General features: G+C 51.3%; 7 protein-coding genes across 7 annotated transcripts; 4 read left to right on the top strand and 3 right to left on the bottom strand.

Annotated features, from left to right (window-relative positions):
• Positions 1–322: 322 nt before the first annotated feature.
• Positions 323–1123, top strand: N7509_010172 (NAD(P)-binding protein; the record flags this gene model as incomplete). Its single annotated transcript, XM_056634809.1, has 1 exon — positions 323–1123. The coding sequence occupies one exon, from the start codon at positions 323–325 to the stop codon at positions 1121–1123; it is 801 nt and encodes a 266-aa protein (XP_056485429.1).
• A 698-nt stretch (positions 1124–1821) lies between these two features.
• On the top strand, positions 1822–3109 carry N7509_010171 (Saf4/Yju2 family protein; the record flags this gene model as incomplete). Its single annotated transcript, XM_056634808.1, has 3 exons — positions 1822–1834; positions 1888–1897; positions 1951–3109. 3 exons carry the CDS (start codon positions 1822–1824, stop codon positions 3107–3109), a joined length of 1182 nt encoding a protein of 393 aa, XP_056485428.1.
• Positions 3110–3267: 158 nt separating this feature from the next.
• On the bottom strand, positions 3268–4838 carry N7509_010170 (serine/threonine-protein phosphatase 2A activator; the record flags this gene model as incomplete). Its single annotated transcript, XM_056634807.1, has 3 exons — positions 3268–3738; positions 3800–4151; positions 4207–4838. The coding sequence occupies 3 exons, from the start codon at positions 4836–4838 to the stop codon at positions 3268–3270; spliced, it is 1455 nt and encodes a 484-aa protein (XP_056485427.1).
• Positions 4839–5048: 210 nt separating this feature from the next.
• On the top strand, positions 5049–6581 carry N7509_010169 (uncharacterized protein; the record flags this gene model as incomplete). Its single annotated transcript, XM_056634806.1, has 1 exon — positions 5049–6581. One exon carries the CDS (start codon positions 5049–5051, stop codon positions 6579–6581), a length of 1533 nt encoding a protein of 510 aa, XP_056485426.1.
• Positions 6582–7688: 1107 nt separating this feature from the next.
• Positions 7689–11661, top strand: N7509_010168 (M protein repeat protein; the record flags this gene model as incomplete). Its single annotated transcript, XM_056634805.1, has 3 exons — positions 7689–11264; positions 11377–11447; positions 11517–11661. 3 exons carry the CDS (start codon positions 7689–7691, stop codon positions 11659–11661), a joined length of 3792 nt encoding a protein of 1263 aa, XP_056485425.1.
• Positions 11662–13716: 2055 nt separating this feature from the next.
• On the bottom strand, positions 13717–14550 carry N7509_010167 (uncharacterized protein; the record flags this gene model as incomplete). Its single annotated transcript, XM_056634804.1, has 1 exon — positions 13717–14550. One exon carries the CDS (start codon positions 14548–14550, stop codon positions 13717–13719), a length of 834 nt encoding a protein of 277 aa, XP_056485424.1.
• A 1060-nt stretch (positions 14551–15610) lies between these two features.
• Positions 15611–17998, bottom strand: N7509_010166 (mitochondrial intermediate peptidase; the record flags this gene model as incomplete). Its single annotated transcript, XM_056634803.1, has 1 exon — positions 15611–17998. One exon carries the CDS (start codon positions 17996–17998, stop codon positions 15611–15613), a length of 2388 nt encoding a protein of 795 aa, XP_056485423.1.
• Between the last annotated feature and the right edge of the window lie 74 nt (positions 17999–18072).

Below are 18072 nucleotides of genomic sequence, written 5' to 3'. Positions count from 1 at the left end.
GGTGGTTTAATTGACGGATCAGATCCTCATATTCGATTATTCAATCAGCCCAACCGCCCCTTTCTCCCGAGGAGAGCGCACCAATTGGATTCCGAGATATAACCCTGCGTACTCACTGGAGGATTTAACAATGCAAATACTACAAGGCTCCACCAACGGACTCGGGCTAAATCGAATGCCGTCCGGGCATTACACTCCACGACGGGGTTAACATGGGACCACCTGACTATCTCCGAGATGTTACCCTCCAGTTATAAATTGGATTCCTAATCTCGAGGAATTCCTCCTTGAATCGAACAAGAAGTCTCATCTTTTATACACCATGGCCTCCTCGTCTGGCAAATATACTTCCAAGCTTGTCGACCAGCGTGTTCTGGTGTTTGGAGGCACCTCCGGCATTGGATTCTGTGTCGCTGAAGCAGCCTTCGAGCATGGCGCCCACCTCATAATTTCCAGTTCGAATCAAAGCAAGCTCGACAAAACAGTTGCTAGGCTGAAAGAGACCTATCCCGCTCAAAGTGAAAAGCAAACCATCACCACTCGCGTCTGCGACTTGGCCGATGCCGCAAATATCGATGCCAACATCCAGTCTCTTTTCGAAGAAGTCACCAACGGCGGCACCGTCAAGCTTAACCATGTCGCTTTTACTGCAGGTGACCTGCTCAGTCGACCACCTCTTGAAGGGTTGACCCCCGATGCAATCTATAGCGGCATGAATGTCCGCTTCGTCGCTCCGGCCGTGATGGCCAAATACATCCACAAATACGTGGAGCTCTCCCCGGCAAGCTCTTTCACTATTACCAGTGGTGTTCGTAGTCAGAAACCAGCACCAGGCTGGACTATGGCTACCGCTATAAGCTCTGCTGCTGAGGGTCTTGCCCGCGGTCTTGCTGTGGATCTCAAGCCTATTCGGGTGAATGCCGTTGCTCCTGGTGCGGTGCACACGGAACTTTTCTCTCTATTCCCGAATCTTGAGGGTGCTCTAGAGATGTTCCGACAGGCATCGACCACTGGTACAGTTGGTAGACCGGAGGATTTGGCGGAGAGCTACCTTTATTTGATGAAAGATCAGTTTGTAACTGGCACCGTGATCCAGTCCAATGGTGGTTGTCTACTTGTTTAAATGATTATACATCTTGATTTTCAAATTTTTAGTTTATCTCCCAGATGAAATTATATTGAATGTTTGATTCAATACCTCCATAGCAAAGCAAGGTGTAAATTACCCACTTGGCGTGGTGTGGGGACAGCGAACGGATTGCAAGGCACGAGGACTAGTAGTAGATAGAAGTTCAGCAACAACAAACAAAACAAAAGAAAAGGAGGGAAAAGCAAACTACAAATGAATGCCTTGTCCAGGTTTTGACCCTGCGACCTGGAAAAAAAAACAAAAAGACAAGGTAGGCACGCACTGGTCCCATTGCGCCTCTTCAAAGCCTCCTCGCTCTTTCCCCCCGAATGATCAAGGCCAATACCATTAGACCATTCGGAGGCTTATTAACACATTGACACTTGTTTGACATTCTTAAGCGATGTGTTGCCCACTATTTGGCTTATCCTCAGCCTGCCCACCTTCTCCCTTCTCCCTCTGCGAGATCGACGAGTATAGACGCTCGGGCCCTCAAATGTCATTAGGTAAGCACTCTTAAATCCGTTAACTTCGGCCCGCCCGCCGCCACGTCAGATTCCGCCCGGCGAACTCTTTGGCTTCTGCAGCCGCGCTGGTCGAGGTGGGCAGTCCACAGCCTTTGAGAGAACACTCGTTCACCTTGATACCACTATACTCTCTACAGGGTCTCGTCAGAGCCCACCAATCTCATCATGCAGGGCTTCAGTGAGTACCCATCCGCCATACACGAGGAAGTCAAAGAGCTAACTAGTCTACAGATATGGGACGGTCAGTCACAAAATGGGAATCATGGCAATAACCTTCCGCTAATACAACCACAGATATGTCCCACCGGACCAAGAAGGCGTCACCTCCGCGAATAAACTTGCCGGCAAGCACCCTCTCGGCGCCCGCGCCCGTCACCTCCACACGACCGGCGCCCTGATCGTTCGATTCGAGATGCCATTCGCAGTATGGTGCACAACCTGCAAGCCGAACGAGACTATAATCGGACAAGGCGTCCGCTTTAACGCGGAGAAGAAAAAGGTCGGGAACTACCATTCGACGCCGGTGTACAGCTTTCGCATGAAACACACAGTATGCGGTGGGTGGATTGAGATTCGGACCGATCCGCAAAACACCGCATATGTGGTTGTGGAGGGTGGGAGGAAGCGCGATACCGGCGATGATAAAGAGGCACAACCTGGGGAAATTGTTATTCGGCCATGGGGTTTCGGCGAGCAGGACCCCGCTGAGAAAGATCCGTTTGCGAAGCTTGAAGGGAAGGTAGAGGATAAGCAGCGCGCACAGACTGAGTCGAGGCGGATATTGGAGCTGCAGGAGCGACAAAATAGAGATTGGGAGGATCCTTATGAGAAATCGAGACGATTGCGGCGCTCATTCCGGACTGAACGAAAGGGTCTTGAAAAGGCGGCGGCGAATCGAGAGGCGCTGCAAGATAAAATGAGTTTGGGAATTGAACTTGTTGATGAAACTGAAGGAGATCGCCAACGGGCTAGACTGGTCGATTTTGGTGATGACCGGTCTGCTATCGGGACTGATGCTTTTCAAGCTACAAGAACCCGCCCTATGTTTGAGGCATCTGTCCCCGAAACATCCTCCGGAGCCAAATCGCAGAAAACAAAACGCAGCTCCCGGGAAACAAAGGCTGATAAATTGGCTGCGCGGCACAAAGCGTCCCTACGCCATGCGTTAACTGGAAATACGCGTGCTGTCGTGGATCCTTTTCTGAGCGATCTTAGTGCGAAGGACGACGTCTGGAAACCGGGTGTTAAGAGGAGGAAGACCGCGAGCAACACTCCCGGCTCTCAGAGATCGACAAATTACGTTTCTAAACCCGGAGAAAGTGACCATACGCCAAAGTCTGAGACTGGTTCAATGACGCCTGAGACAGACTCGCCAAGCGTTAGCGTTGACAAAAGTGCTCTATCTAAGACAGCACCTCCGATGCTTGTTGGATACACATCTGACTCAGAATGAGAAAAAAGTATATAGGCTTGATTGGTTTCTTATTGTTTTATACCCTGGGGGCGTTCAGTTTAATTACAATGAATTCATCGCATCTGATGCGTAGACAACAATATTGACTTGATAATAACTCAATGTTCTTCATTACATGGGGTATCTTATTTTCATCTTCATTTAGCCCAAGGGGCCTTTGTAGGGCCATCTCCACCGGGCGGAGCTGGGGGCTGAGAGTTTGCCCATGGAGCCCGGGTGGGAGCCATAGGACCCGGAGGCAGTCGAGAAGTATCTGGAAGAGCTGTCGTGCTGGGGCCAGAAATGGAACCCGGGGGCGGAGGACCATCTCTCCTTGTCGCTGCCCAGGGCGCAGCTGTCGGGCCCATTGGAGGGGCTCGAGATCCAGCCCCTGCTGTTGCCCATGGCGCTTTCGTTCCGCTATCTGCACTTGGTCGGGCCGTTGCGGATGTCGGTGGACCGGCATCTGGTACGACAGGCCGTCCCTGTGGGCCAGAGGTGGCATGTACAGTGGATGGAGGGGCAACGGCATAAGGATCGCGGTCCCAGCTGAACAGGGAGCCGAATGGGAAATGCTGCACCACAGGGTACTTGGACAGAACTTCTGCGTTCCACATTTTGATCATTCCCTGGTGGTCAATATTAGTTTCGATTTGCATAAAATCAAGTGAACAGATATATAAAACTTACCTTGTTGATTTTTCCCCAGCCAGCTCGAATACCTGATATGTCGTAAAGCATGGGGCTATGCTCCCAGAATGGGCCTCTCTTCACATCATAGATAAATCCGATAGCAGAAAAGTACATGTTAGTCTTTCTCTCTCGCTCCACGATGTTTTGCTTGACCACACCGGCTGGGTCGGGAGCATCCGGCAGTGAACCCTCCTCGGGGGTTAAATCAGTCTCATTGATAGCTGGGGACAGTTGAGCAGATCCGAATATGTAAGGGAGAAAGGCGTGGTCGTCGAGGCCCCATACTCCGTGAGAGCCGGCAGGTTCGAGTGTATATGTTTTGATGAGTAGTCTCACGAGGTCCAAGTACCTAAAATCAGCGTAAGGGGGTATTCACGTATTGAGGGTTCACAGCGTAGACATACGGTTCAATCACGCCAAGCACAATAGCTCTCTCTTCAACACCCGGGCTGGAGCTTGGGAACCCATTAAGCTTCCAAATCGACCCTAAGAATGCCAGGAAGCTGAGCTCATGCCCTGTGCCGTAATCTAGCCTTTGCCCACTTCCCCAGCTTCCAAGAAAATAGGCTTTAAGCTCGGCCTCGGCAGTGACGCCATCTGCCTCCGACGAAGGTCTCTCCAGGATCTCTGTGGGTAAACATTCCTTCAGCAAAGAAGACGCCCGCTCTTCCAAGACCTCGTGCCATTTTCTGAAGCTGATGTTTCCGAATCTGCGCGGGCCGCTGTCTGGTGGAACCTCCAGGATAAGGTCTTCGAGTTTTGAGAGGAGGTCTTGCAATTGTCGGACTGGTGCAGAGAACTGCACTTCTTCAGCATTCAGGGGCCATGATTGTGAAGTGCCGTCGGCAAGTTTCTCCGGAAACATTGATCTGTTCAGTTGCAGGGCGAAAGTCATGATATCCGTATAGCCCTTCGAGATCAAGAAAGGCGGAACATCTTGCGCCTCGTGGATTTTCTTGACGGGTTTCAGAAAGTTGTGGGACACAGACGGGTCGAGCCTCGGTAGAACGCGGACAGCGCGGCCGTCCGTGTTCATTTTGATGAGTGTGATGATAGAAATGTAGATGACTTATCCGATCGTAGGAAAGCTGTGGAGGGGAAGTGGGATGACCGCACGCGGGCACAGACGGGCTCCACCCAAGCTCTTTCACCTCCGCTCCGCTCCGCTCCCGCATTCACCGCACGTCGCATATTGCATCACGCATCGCGAAACTCGGTGGCGATCGCCACCTGTTCCCTTGCAATCATGGCGCCTGCCCGCAAAAGAAAAACCCGCTTCTCGACAAATACATCCCTCGATTTCCTCAATAATGTGTCCACCATAGCACCGACTACAAGGAGACACACCGCGCGACACGACAGCGTCTATGATATCCCCACCTCGCCCGAACCACGAAAGACTTCCCGCAAAAGCGAACCCCAAGTATTAAGGAGGCCTCGTACCCGTCAGAACAAAAGTACGCCGACTCCCGAACCTGCCAAGCCCCCCGAGTCCACTCGCGAGCCGGAGAGCGTTGAAGTAGCGGGCGCAGATCAGCCGTCATCCGACGCGGACGACTATCATGATGCTGAGGTGAAGTTTTTTTCGAGTGACGAGGAGGAAGAAGAACGAAATAGCCGTGCAGATGATCCTCGAACCGAAGGAGCCGAGATTCTATTCGAACGTTGGGAAGGCAATGGCGATGAGGGTCAGGAAGACGAAGATGAAACCGAAATGGACGCAGAAGACGTCGCAAATGATACATCCACTCTGCCGAGACAAGACAGCGCAGAACACAGCGGGCATGCCGATCAGATCGAAGAGGGTCCGAACGACGATTCATCGGTCCACTCTCAGGGTTCTCATCAACTCGTGCCATCACGAAGGAACATTGAGATCGTGATCGATAATAGTCCATCGGCCCGGAGCTATCTATCTCATGGGTATGCTGAGACTATTCATGATGAGACCATTCACGATGTCAATGATCAAGAGTTTGAATCCCAAACGCAACCAGCCGAGCAAATAGCAGCCAAGCGGAAGAAAGAAATCGATCCCAACGTACAACTTATTCGTGATCTCCGCCATTGGTTTGTCCGGGAAGTCAAGAAAACCAGTGCGGGTCCTGGATGGAACACGCTCAATGAAAGAGGACGAGGCTTGAAAGGATATGCCATATCGCCACGACCGAAATATCTCGAATCTCTTTACCAGTTGTTTGCTGAGTATCGAAATCTTTACAAGGAAGCTATAGAGCGTGGCGGGCTCACCGAACTTCTCCGGAAACAGCTCGAGAATATTAAAGAATCCATTGTGACCGAGGTCAGGCAACTCTTCGAGCATGCATCAGAGGTACTGCAAGAATCCATTGTGCTGGATCAGTTTGAAGCGCATTTTATACCGAAGATGGTCATCTTGACTCAACTCGGTTTCCGGATATACCGAATAACAGACGGGCAGGCCCATGACCAACTGCATCAGACATTAGATCTGCTGTCGGTATGCATAGGTCTTATCAAACGATACATGGGACTTCTCACGCCACGTTACCGATCTGGGACCCTTGCCCAACCACTTCAACGTGTTATGAAAGCTCTGGAAAATGGACAGTTGAGGGCCCACTGGCCTGCTTCGGCCAACGACCAGCACGATTGGGCCGATATCCCACCTGTGACTCATCGCTGGACGGTGAATGAGGAAAGAGTATTGAGACATGGGATGGTTCGATATGTTGATGACGGTCAGTATCTCCCTAATTCTTCTGTGATGGCCCATGAAACCATTCTCATTCGAGTTTAGATAACCCTTTTCTTGAAATTGCCACACACTGGGGGCATAAACTCCCTGGACGGAGTATGAGGGACATGGAAGGCAAAGCCAGAGCGATGGGGCTGATATGATATGAAAGGTTGTATTTGATATCTCTTTTGTTTTCTCTTTTCTTCTTCTTTACAATGATTCGATGCGCTATACCCCAATATGAACTTTGGCTCAAGTTCGGTTCCGGCGGATCGGGCTGGGCGAACCACGGATTGCCCTTTGTTTTGGTCAACGCGTTGCACTTCAGGGGGTTGTCAAGCTTCAAGCCCCCTTTTACATAGAAATATACAATAACTGAGTGCAATATATTACATTGTGGTCGTTCATGCGCGTCCGAGGACAAGGTTTAGAATATAATAATGATCAGCATAGCGTCGCCAGCCGTTTTGTGTACAACTCCCAACAGCAGAGACGGCGATCCCTCCCCCCCCCCTCCTCCTTGCCCTCCGCCTTCCCCCCGTCTCCACCGCTTTGCTCCCGCCTCCTATTCTCTACTTTTCACTCCAACCATTTGCGCCTTAACACGACCTTTGTCTTTCCTCTTGATTCTGTGATCGCCGACTTGGCCGATTGTCAGAATTCGTGCTGAGGCTTCATTTTGTCCTCTCGTCCAAGTTCGTGAAGCTCCAGGAACAGCTCTATACGCGCCGCGTAAGTACCTTCTTTCTTTCTTTTGAACACAGACCATCGGGTTGGCAATTCTGGGCATTGAGTGCTTCTGCACGGCCTCTGTCTGCAATCTGAGCCCCTGCTGTGGTTCATTCAAGGCAATCAAGGCACCTTTCATCCACAGTTTCCAGATTCTTTATCCGAGGTCCAGAGCTTTAGCTACAACCCAGGGGCATTGAAGAACAACCGACGCTGTGGACGATGGTGTTGGGCCTCAAAGCATGCAGCTTGCAGCTCTTCCTCCGCCTAACATATATATGGATACCACCTGCCTTGTTACCTGCTAGGTTCTCATGCTAATTGTTAATCACATCTTTATAGACCCCTTTTGCTACCGGAGAATCGTGTTCGCCCAGTCGCCCACCACGCTAAATTTACATATTTCCTACACTCCAATCGTACCAATTGGCCGCGACTATGGCCTCAACCGAAGAGCCTACTATTCCCACTTCCTCCGATGTCGAGGTTGACACCGAGGTCAACACCGAGGTCGCACCGCCGGCCACCCCTGTAGACTCCACCGTTCTGTCGGGGGGTGAGGAAGCCAAGTCGAGCCCTGAGGTACCCAAGGAAAACATCCCAGCTTCTCCTCCGGCCGCCAAAAGCAGCACTGGTGCTACAGCTACCGCTAAGCGTCCAGTCTCGAGCTCGACTGCCTCCAAACGTCCCACCTCGTCCTCCACCTCCACTGCGTCGTCGAGACCTACAACTTCGACCACACGTGGCACGACATCGACGAGCAGCACCCTAAACAGACCTCCCACTCGTCCTACCACTACCACTACCACCTCCGCAACCCGCAAGCCTTTGAGTACTTCGACGACCTCTTCTCACCGGTCTCGCGCCTCGGTTAGCAGCTCCGCGGACGAGAAGCGGTCAGTCGCTAGCTCCGGAGATGAGAAGAGAGGCATCCCGAGCACTGCAAAGCGCATGTCGATGGCTGGCACCGCATCTACGCGTACTCCCCTGAAGACCTCTTCCACTCTCGACCGCAGATCGAGTGTTGCTGGCTCGGCTGTGGACAGAAAGCCCGCTGCCTCGACCACCCGGACCGCCACCTCGACCAGCAAGCCCGTTGGGAAGCTCACATCCGCGACTTCCACCACCCGCACAACTCCTTCATCCACAACCGCCACTCGGACTGCCACGCGGCCTACCTCCACCACCTCTACTGCGCGGTCTGTCGCATCCTCGGCCACGGACCCGAAGAAGCGTCTTAGCACCCTTGGCACTTCCACTGCCAGAAGTGCTGGTGCTGATGAGAAGCTCCAGGCTCTCCAGACAAAGCTGTCTGAGAGTGAAGAGACTGTCAACAAGCTCAAAGCCGAGCTCGAGACGGTGAATGAGAAGCTGGGCCAGCTGTCAATCTCGGGAGAACAAGCTGCTGAGACCAGTGCCGACACTGAGGCGAGTCGGGCTGAGCACACCGCAGAGCTTGAAAAGCTCACCTCCTCGCACGCTGAAGAACTTCAATCTCTTCAAACCCGACTCGAAGATGCGGAAACCCAGCGCAAGGAACTGGAAGAGCGGTCCCAGCAGCAGCTTGAGGAAGCCAAGCAGTCTGCCGCTGCTTCTGGTGACGACAAAACTGCCGCTGCGCTTGAAGAGCTGAAGAATACTCACAAGGCCCAGCTTGAAACTCTCGAGAAGGAGCTCTCAGACCACAAGGCGGCGGCTACTACTTTTGAAGAGCAGATCAATGCCTTGAAGGCTGAGATTGAATCTGAAAAGGCACTGCGTGAGGAAGAGAAAGCCCAGTCCCGCGTTAATGTTGAGCGTGAGCTTAAGGGATCCAGCCAGGTCATTGAAAACCTTGAAACCGAGCTCCAAAAACTGTCTGCCTCCAACAAAGAAACAGCGGCTGCAAAGGAAGCCGTCGACGCATCTGTTGCTCAGATGAAGGAGCAAATTACCTCTCTGGAAGTTAAGCTCGCTGAGGCCGAATCTTCTACCCAGGAAAGCTCGGAGCAGACAACTAGTTCCCTTGCCGAGAAAGATCAGCAAATTGCTGAACTGAAGCAAGCTATTGAACAGGCACAGGCGGAACTTGAGGAGGCACGCGAAGCTGCTGCAAAGGTCAAGGAGCTAGAGTCTACCCATGCAGCCGCAGTAGCCAACCTGAAGGCTGAGCACGACACTACTTTGAGCTCCCTCTCAGCATCGCATGCAGAGGAACTTGCTGTTGCCAAGGCCGCGGCTGAGTCAACTGGCACCGAGCACTCTCAACATCTCGAGGAACTGCGTGCTTCGCTAGATGCTGCCAAATCAGCTGCTCAAGCTGACCGCGAACTTGCTATCTCTGAGCTCAAGACTGCACATGAGACTGAGATCAAGGCCCTTGAGGAGAAACTCACCGCATCCGAAACGGCACTCGTTGATTCTCGTCGGGCTCTTGATGAGGGCAACGCTCATGCCCAGGAGGACGCCGTTCACGAAATTGAGGCTCTTCGCCAGAAGGTTGAATCTCTTGAAACTCAGCTATCCACTGGAACCGGCGAGATCAGGGCCCTGCAGCAGGAAGTTCAAAACAAGCAGACCGAGGCCGAGGAGCTTTACCACAGCCTGAAGAACCTTGAGGGCGAGACAAAGTCCAGGGAGGTTCAGAAAGAATCCAAGCTTAAGGAGCAGGATGATAAGCTGACGGCTTTGGAGGACAAGGCTACAGATGCTGCAGCCCAACTTGCTGCCGCTATTGAGAAGCATGCTCAGGAATTGCAGGCTGTGAAGAGCGAGCATGTCGCTGAGCTGGAGCGGGCTAAACAAGAAGCCTCGGGATCCCAAGAGGGCGCTTTGAGTGAACTTCAGCAGAAGCACGATGACCTCTTTGCTAAAAACCGGGATCTGGAATCTAGCCATGCTACTCGCGTCGAGTCCCTCGAGGCTGATTTGAAGTCGACTCTCGAGCGCCACGCAGGAGAGCTTGCTACTCACACTGAGGCTCGGGGCAGTGATGCCAAGCTTCAGCAACAGGCTCAAGAGGCTCAGGCTAAGCTGCAAGCTGAATTTGAGGCGCTGCAAATCGCCCGCCAGACTGACAAGGAGACGCACGCCAAGGAAATTGCTGAACTCCAAAAGGGCTTCGAGGAAACCAAGGCCAAGTTCCAGGCTGAACTTGAGGCTTCCCAGGCCTCGAAGGCTGCCGATGCCGATGCCGAGCACGGAAAGGCGATTGAAGAGCTTCTCACCCTCCAGGACACTAAAGTTGCCGGTCTGAGAGAGCAACTTGAGGCATCAAACCAGGCCAGCATCGAGGAACTCCAGAAGTCGCACAATGCCGCCCTGGCAGCAGCCAACGAGCAGCTTTCTCAGGCTAAGTCTGCTGCAGCGGATACATCTGCCCTTGATACCTTGAAGGCGACCATCGTGGAGCTCGAGCAGAAGCTGGTGGATTCCGAGAAGGCCCACTTGGCAGTCCAGGAATCGGCGACTAATGCTTCTCGCGATCTTGAGGGAAAGCACGCTACTGAGCTTTCTAAGATCCAAACCGAACATGTAGCACTTGCTGAGAAGCACCAGGCGGCCATCTCTCAGGTTGAGGAACTACAGAAATCCGTTGCCGCGTCCAGCAGCAACAAGTCCGATCTGGAATCCATCATGGCCCAGCTCTCCCAGTCCCAGGCAGAAATCGACTCGCTCAAGACCAAGCACACTGCCACAAGCCAGGAACTTGAGGAAGTTCGGGTTCAGAACAAGGCCATGGAGGAGAGGCTTGCTTCTGGCGAGCGCGACCTGAACGACCAAATTGACAAGAACATGTCTCTTCTTAATCAACTTGGTGACATTGAGAGCCAAATCTCTGGTAGTCGTCGACGTGTCCGTGAGCTCGAGGCTGAGCTCGCTGCTCTGAAGACCGATAACGACAATGACAAGAGCACTTCATCCGGCCTGAATGCTAGCCGATGGGCATCGGCAGAGGAGGGTAGCGAGAACGCTGAGGAGGGAGGTCCAGCCGCAACGGAAGGTGAGGACCTTGGCCCATCCATCGAGGGAACGGTGGGAGATCCCCGTTTGAAGTCTTCATACTCCTCAGATCTGCCCGCATTTCATCCATTTACATGAGGTTGAGACAAATTTGATTCATACATAAACTAATCAACTTTTGTAGATGGCAAGCATTCAGGAACAGCTTAAGCACATCCGATACGCGAACGACGAGTGGTATGATGAGCATCGCAAGTTAGTGTCCACCTACATACCATCCATCCCTACCCACCGCAGGATCCGTACTAACGATGTCCCTTGCAGACTCATCGGAGAATTGGCCCAGCTCTCCCGCCGAGCTACCCCCGACACACGCAGTCTCTCGTCAACCCCCCACCCAGAAACAGCTGTTTCAGTTCAAGAATCAGAAAGCAGCCGCAGTCGTTCCGATACTCCTGCCGCTCGGTAGAAGTATTGGGGACGGTCGTGATTGTTAGACCGTTTGCCAGGGGTGTGAATAAATCCCTTGCAGAACGGCATGATTTTCCTTTGTTAGATCCATTTCGCTCGTTCCTCGTCTTGGCTCGTTGTATTTAATAGGACCCAGGATACCCTGCTTCTGTTGGAGCCGTGCGGCTTTTATGTCTCATACGTTTATTGTTTAATGCTATCACCTCGTCTGTCTCTACGGATGAGTTGCTACGTGTATATGTATATACTCCACTCTTACAACATAAGATTATTGCCTTTGTGGTGTGAACTTGGAACGACACCGCTAGTAATCGACAATCGTAAATTTCAGCTGCATTGCATCTTCCGCGTCATCATCAGTGCCTATGAACGCTACTAAATCTCCAGCTTTAAACCCGAACATCGCTCCGCCCATCATGCTTATGGATTTTCAAGGTCGTGATATCGACATCTGCCAGAGTTCGGACCTATATAGCAGAGTCAGCTGAAGGAACTTCGGACAACTCAAACGGCCGGGGACCTTGATACATTAAGAGCCATTACATTCCCAAAGTCCGGGTTCTCGGAACGAGCAAACAGACTAGTCCCGCAGAAGGTGCAAAAATAGTGCGGAAACAGCTTGCTGCCGAAGCGATATTCCTAGAGGGAAATGGTTCAAGTTATCATTGATTGCCCAGAGTTTTCAATGCTCTTGTCGGAATCCGATACCTTGACATCGTCTTCTTTGTAATGGCATTTCACATCAGTCGTTTGGGGATAGACCATCAGATAGCCGTTAATGGTGCAGATAGAGCCTAGACACGTGGGCTATTAGTTAGATCATCAATTTTGTCGAATCTTCGGGTGAGATGTCCAAAGAAACGGATTGTATGGATACAATTGCATTGTGTCACGGACTGCTCTGAGATAGGTGGTGATATCTGTACTGTGAACTTGACTTGTCCGCAGTGACAACTGCCACTATAGGCCTGGGACTTTGCGCTTTCTTCTGACATTAGGTATTCCAAGTAAAGATATGGCGTTCAAGCTCTGGGATTTAAGTTGAGAATCAGGTCAGATTCCAAGGTCATTTTGTTGAGAGTTCCTAATTATATACGTCTACCCAGGTGAGCGCCCGCCAAGCTTTCATCTCGTATTCCAAGGCTCGGTACTAGATCGGCGTATCTTTTGGTAAGGAAGCTTCCCAACAGCATGTACGAATTTGTAATGGCTCATGAATCGAAGTGGCAACTCGGGATAGCTTGATGCAGCATTCCGTGACAATCTAGAAGACTTTGCAGCTTCGAAAATCTCCTGGTGGAACATGTCTACAGAGGTACACACGGCTCAGCATTTGAGAATCTCGTCTTGTCGAGGTTCCCCGCATTTTGCTGACTGCCAATTTATTCCCAGATTCTCAGTACTGGGAGGTATCGAGTGCATATAAGCGTTAGAACGCGTGCTGGCTCCACCTAGGATGGCCCGTATCATAAGACTTACAGACACCAATATACTCTTTTAGGGAAATGGTATCACTCTTGTCACCCTCGAGGGCAGATAAGTCACCCTGAAGATAGTTCCACATTGCGAACAATCAAAAGTTTATGTGACAAGCCCGACAATTTTGAAGAATGAGGACCAGCTCCGTTGCCTGGCCCGATTCACTCGACTCTAGGTTATGTATGCACCGTCGATCTAGATGCCGGGAATTTCAAATCTCATTATGGAGAGTTTTTGATGGTTATTGACACCTTTGCCAACTTGAACACAGATGGATCTCACCAAGATCCATGAGGCATCTAGCATAATTTATTATGCTAGTATGGCGCGAAGCCCTCAGTATAAAGTTTCCAGCGCATATAACTTTGAGAGCAAAAAGGCGCAAGCAAACCTTGGAAGCAATTCGAGACGTTAGAGATTGACTTTGGCATCCCTATAGCTATGAACGAGCTACAGGGGCGTTTCTGCCGTTGCTAATACATTATACAGTCATTTTAAACCCACACCATTTCTGGACTAGTTTATAGCTTGAAAGATAGCTCCTTAATTATTGAACGACAATCTCATATTAACATTATTGCCTATGTAGCGACTCGTTTGAAAATAGCGACCTGAGTGGTTGCCAGAGGCTTTTTTGCCGGGATAGCCTTCGCTCGCGAGTGGTGCGCTGCATCTCCATATAAACAAGCGGAGTCATGACATAGGAGGGGGGTTGGGGTTGGTAGGTTGAGGGTATTGCGAAGTCGCTCTCTTTTTCAGTAGTTCTCGGGTTGTCGTAGTTTGTTGACGACCTCCCGGGGTGCATCGAAGTAATTGATTGGGGCTGTGACATGTTCGCTTGATAGTCAAAATTGTTGAATGGAGATCCAGATTCTTCAGCCAGGTGCGAGGTCAAGGTATGGTTTATTTTAGATCTGCCTGTTGTCGGATTATTCAAGTTGGCATCCTGTCCTATTTCCATTGACAAGTCGAAATCCTTTTTCTTCTGGTGAGAGCCGGACAAAGTAAACTCGTGACAAAAGACATCGTACTCTTGGAGAATGTATGGGTCCCTGTCTTCCTGCAAGTCGCGGTCCGGAAGCGTCTCGTCGACTTCTTGAATCGATCCAGTTTCCTTCGCCAACTCCTTCCCTTCAGCTATTTCTTTCAAGTTCAAGTCCTTGTTGTTTCCTCCGAGATATCGCGTCTCGTGTTCTAGAGATGAAAGGTTCTTCTCGCTGAGTTCATTTCCTTGGGCATCATTCAACGATGCACGCGACACTCTCTTCGACGCCCATCGTTTCAGCGTCGTCACTGTGCTTCGCCGGCGAAGTTGACGCGGGGGTATTTCAGTTTGATCGTAGGCTGTCGAAAAAGATGCTTCACTTATTTTCGACGCATCATCGCGAAAAATGGGAGTTTCCGGCATTTTGAAGCAACCGAGCTTGTGATGTATATTGGAAGGGCAGTGATTGAGAGGGGCGGCAACAAGGCCAAGTCCAGAGGTAGATATGCCGTATCTAGTTTCTGATGAATCAAATGGCCCTGCTTACGTTGTTATTTCGGCGTGCTTTGATCGGAAATCGCTTTGTATCCCCCTCCTTTTCAGAGATGACAGAGCTGAAGGTGAGCAGGCCCGGAACTGCAAGATAAGACACGGCGGGGTGTGGTATGCACATAAATCCGCAGCACCAGGCAGCCTGTAGTAAAGGTCGTTCTTCCACGTCCCAAGTATAAGACGAGATCTCAGAAAGATGGGACAGCAGATAGGAGGCGGTTTGTGTGTTTTGAGGATGGAGGGTCAGGAGGGTCTCGAAGACTATGCCTAGGCCAAGGATAATCACAGGCACGACGAACTCCCTCATGGCATGAACCGGCATGCAATCGTATCCCCCAGATGTACCATTGCAGCAAGCCACATGCACGGGGCGACTAGCCCACGCCATACCCATTATCCCCCATGGCGCACCATAGAATTGTAGGAAACCAGCAGCGCAAATGAGAATTAGAAACTTGGCATCTAGTATCAGTTTTAGTGTCTCCTCGAGCAATACAGTCAAAACCTGGCCCGTCAAACTCAACATCAACAAACCTGGTGTTGGTATTTGTTCCCCGGCCTGGCTGCTCGCTAAGACACGCTCGAAAGAAGTGAGACACGGACCGCCCACCACCAGCCGCCTACGAAAGATGGCTTCCTTCTTTGACCGAGCTGAGACAATCGACCCAATCATCACTTGTCAAGCGCAGGCTACTGCATCCTTCCCTGTGATCTCTGATTGTGCAGCTGCCAAGAAGCAGTTTCTTTGAGTGATCTACAACGGTGTCGGCTTGGCCGAAAACTCCGTTTAAATACTAAGGAGGTTCAGGAAATTGTTCCGATACTTTTTGACAGGGGTTCGGACCAGAACAATCTGGAACGACCCGAGGGGATTATTTCAGCATATATATTTACATATAGGATATCATCATAATATACGAGGGTCGATGCTTTAACCCGACACCCCATCACGGCCCAGTCCCCAGCGACCAACCTCGCGCATAGCTTCATCACCACCTTCCACAAGACGGCCATTGGCATTCGAAGGGTTCTGTTCTCCCAGAACCCCTGCAACACACTCCCAGCCTGTACGGCCACCACCCCAACGAAGAACTTCGTTTTTGTAGCGTTCGCCGGCAGCCCGATCCACGGATGTTCGGCCGGACTGGAAGACGTCCTGCCAGATCTTGTTGGCAATAGCACGGTCGAAGATGTAGCTATAATAGGTGGCGCCATAGCCGTAGAGGTGACCGAAGAAGCCTTGCCACGAAGTCCGAGGTCCAACATCGTCCGGGTCGGGGAGGCTAGAGTATTGAGAGAACACCTTGTGGTAGATGTCAGTGGTATCAATACCCTTAGTTGCGTCGCTCGAAGGGATTGAGTGATATGCTTGATCGACGAGAGCCATAAGAATCTGCGCCTCGTTCTCAACAGCACCGTATATAGATCCATGGGCAGTCCGATCCAGCTCCATACTGCGCATCATGTTCTCAGACAGAGGCTCGCCAGTCTTCCAGTGACGCGCGTACAGAGAAAGAACTTCGGGAGCAGTAGCGAAGCTCTCCATCAGCACGGAGGGAAGCTCAGCAAAATCGGTTGCACATCGAGTTCCAGAGATTGACTGGAGCGGTGTCTGGCCTAAGATGGAATGGACGGCATGGCCCATCTCGTGGAATAAAGTGCGTACACTTTGTTCACTCAAAAGCGTGGGGCGGCCCGACCCATTTGTGACCGGCTCTTGGAAGTCGCAAACAAGGGCAATTGTTGGCAGCTGACGCAGGGTCTTGGTCTGAGGATCGACTGCAGTCGCCATGCCATCATTCGGGTGCGCATTTTCATGCAGGGAAGCGCATTCTGCAACTTCATCGGCCGAAATTTCGCGCGAGCACCGCAGGGTGAAATGAGCTGGATTTGGCAGTTTGCTAGCTCGAGTAAAAAGATCGCAGTAGATGACCGCGATGTGCTTCTCGGACTCGTCTACGACATCCAGTCGGCGGACATCTGGATGCCAGGTCTCGCCAGGAGCTGTCTCTTGGGGAACAAGACGTACACCATAAAGCCGGTCAAAGAGTCGAGAGAGACCTTGCATGACCGTCCCGAGCGAGAAGAACTCAGGAACGGCGCTCAATTCACGTGAGCGGCGAGACTGGGAATATTCCATTACACGCTTGTGGACATAGAATGCGTGGTCCCATGGCTTGAGGGCACTACCTTTCATTTTTTGCAATTGGGATAGTTCTTCACTCACAAGACCCTGGTTGCTTGAGATGAGGGAAGTCAGGAAATTCGAAACCGCCTCGGGGCTTTTGGCCATCTTATCGCTCAGGGTCATGTCGGCGAAGCTGTTAAAGCCAGAAATCTGAGCGAGTTCGGCTCGTTTCTTCAAGAGTTTCTCTAGGCGATGAATTTGGCGGGAACTAGATGTCCGCGTTGCGAGATATACCTCTTTCCGCACATCTTCGTCTCGTACGGATCGTAGAACAAGTCTAGGGACGATTCCCATTGTTGGTACCGGTGCTTTGTTATTCCACTTCTTGATTTGCTGGATCACAATAGGATCTAGCCCTTGAAGGCTGTTGGCACCAAACGTCACCTGTGACCTTGCTGGCTCTGCTCCCCCAAAGAAGTCTGAGCCAACCTGGCTGACATCATTGGAGAGATTCACGAATCGCTGCCTTTCAGCCGGTGGCATATGAATTGCCGAATTTGTAAAATCCCTCATAAGAATCTTGGCGACGATGGTTTCCGCCTCTGTCCAGTGCGATGTCACTTCCGGATTATCAAGAGCTTTGCCCAATTGCTCATGGAGGCCCGTTGTAGTGTTCAACACATTCATATATTCGAACATGAGAGCGTACGCCTGCGTCGCTGCTTCTTGGATTCGTCGATCGGGGTGAATGGTTCGAATAAAGTCGGAAAGGTCTATCACACGGCAAAGGAGGTCGCTGAGTCGGTCCAAATTCCGTGCCAGTCCTCGGTATTCATCCAGGGTCGAGGCCTCGAGAACCTTGGCTACAATAGCCTGACATTTGTGCAACGATACGTGAGCAAACGCTCTGAAGCCATCGGGGCTCGTCAAGTATTGGTTCTGAACTAAACCCGCCGACTTGGACGATGTTGCGTTTCGTGCGCTTGAGAAGTCTTTCCAAAATGGCTTTGAGTCGAATACACGGCGTAAAGCATCGTCGTCAGCGTTCTTCCTCGGTGAGCTATTGTCGACTGGGACGTAATCTGGTTGTAATCGAGGAGCAGGAGACGCGGCGCTTGCAAAAGCTCGGGAGTGGTTGCGCAGGAGACATTCGCGGCATGTCCACGCGCGGCGCCCAACCGGGCGAAACATGATATAGATGGTTCAGATAGATAAAGTGCAAATAATAAATCTAAAACACAAAAGGCCACCAAAACCACAAAGGA

The sequence above is a fragment of the Penicillium cosmopolitanum genome, assembly GCF_028827165.1.
Source record: "Penicillium cosmopolitanum strain IBT 29677 chromosome Unknown utg000009l:1.0-9042332.0:1.0-9050551.0, whole genome shotgun sequence".
In the NCBI taxonomy this organism is placed as follows: Eukaryota; Fungi; Ascomycota; class Eurotiomycetes; order Eurotiales; family Aspergillaceae; genus Penicillium; species Penicillium cosmopolitanum.
Note: the sequence above shows the minus strand (reverse complement) of the source record. Positions and strands in the feature narration are given on the sequence as shown.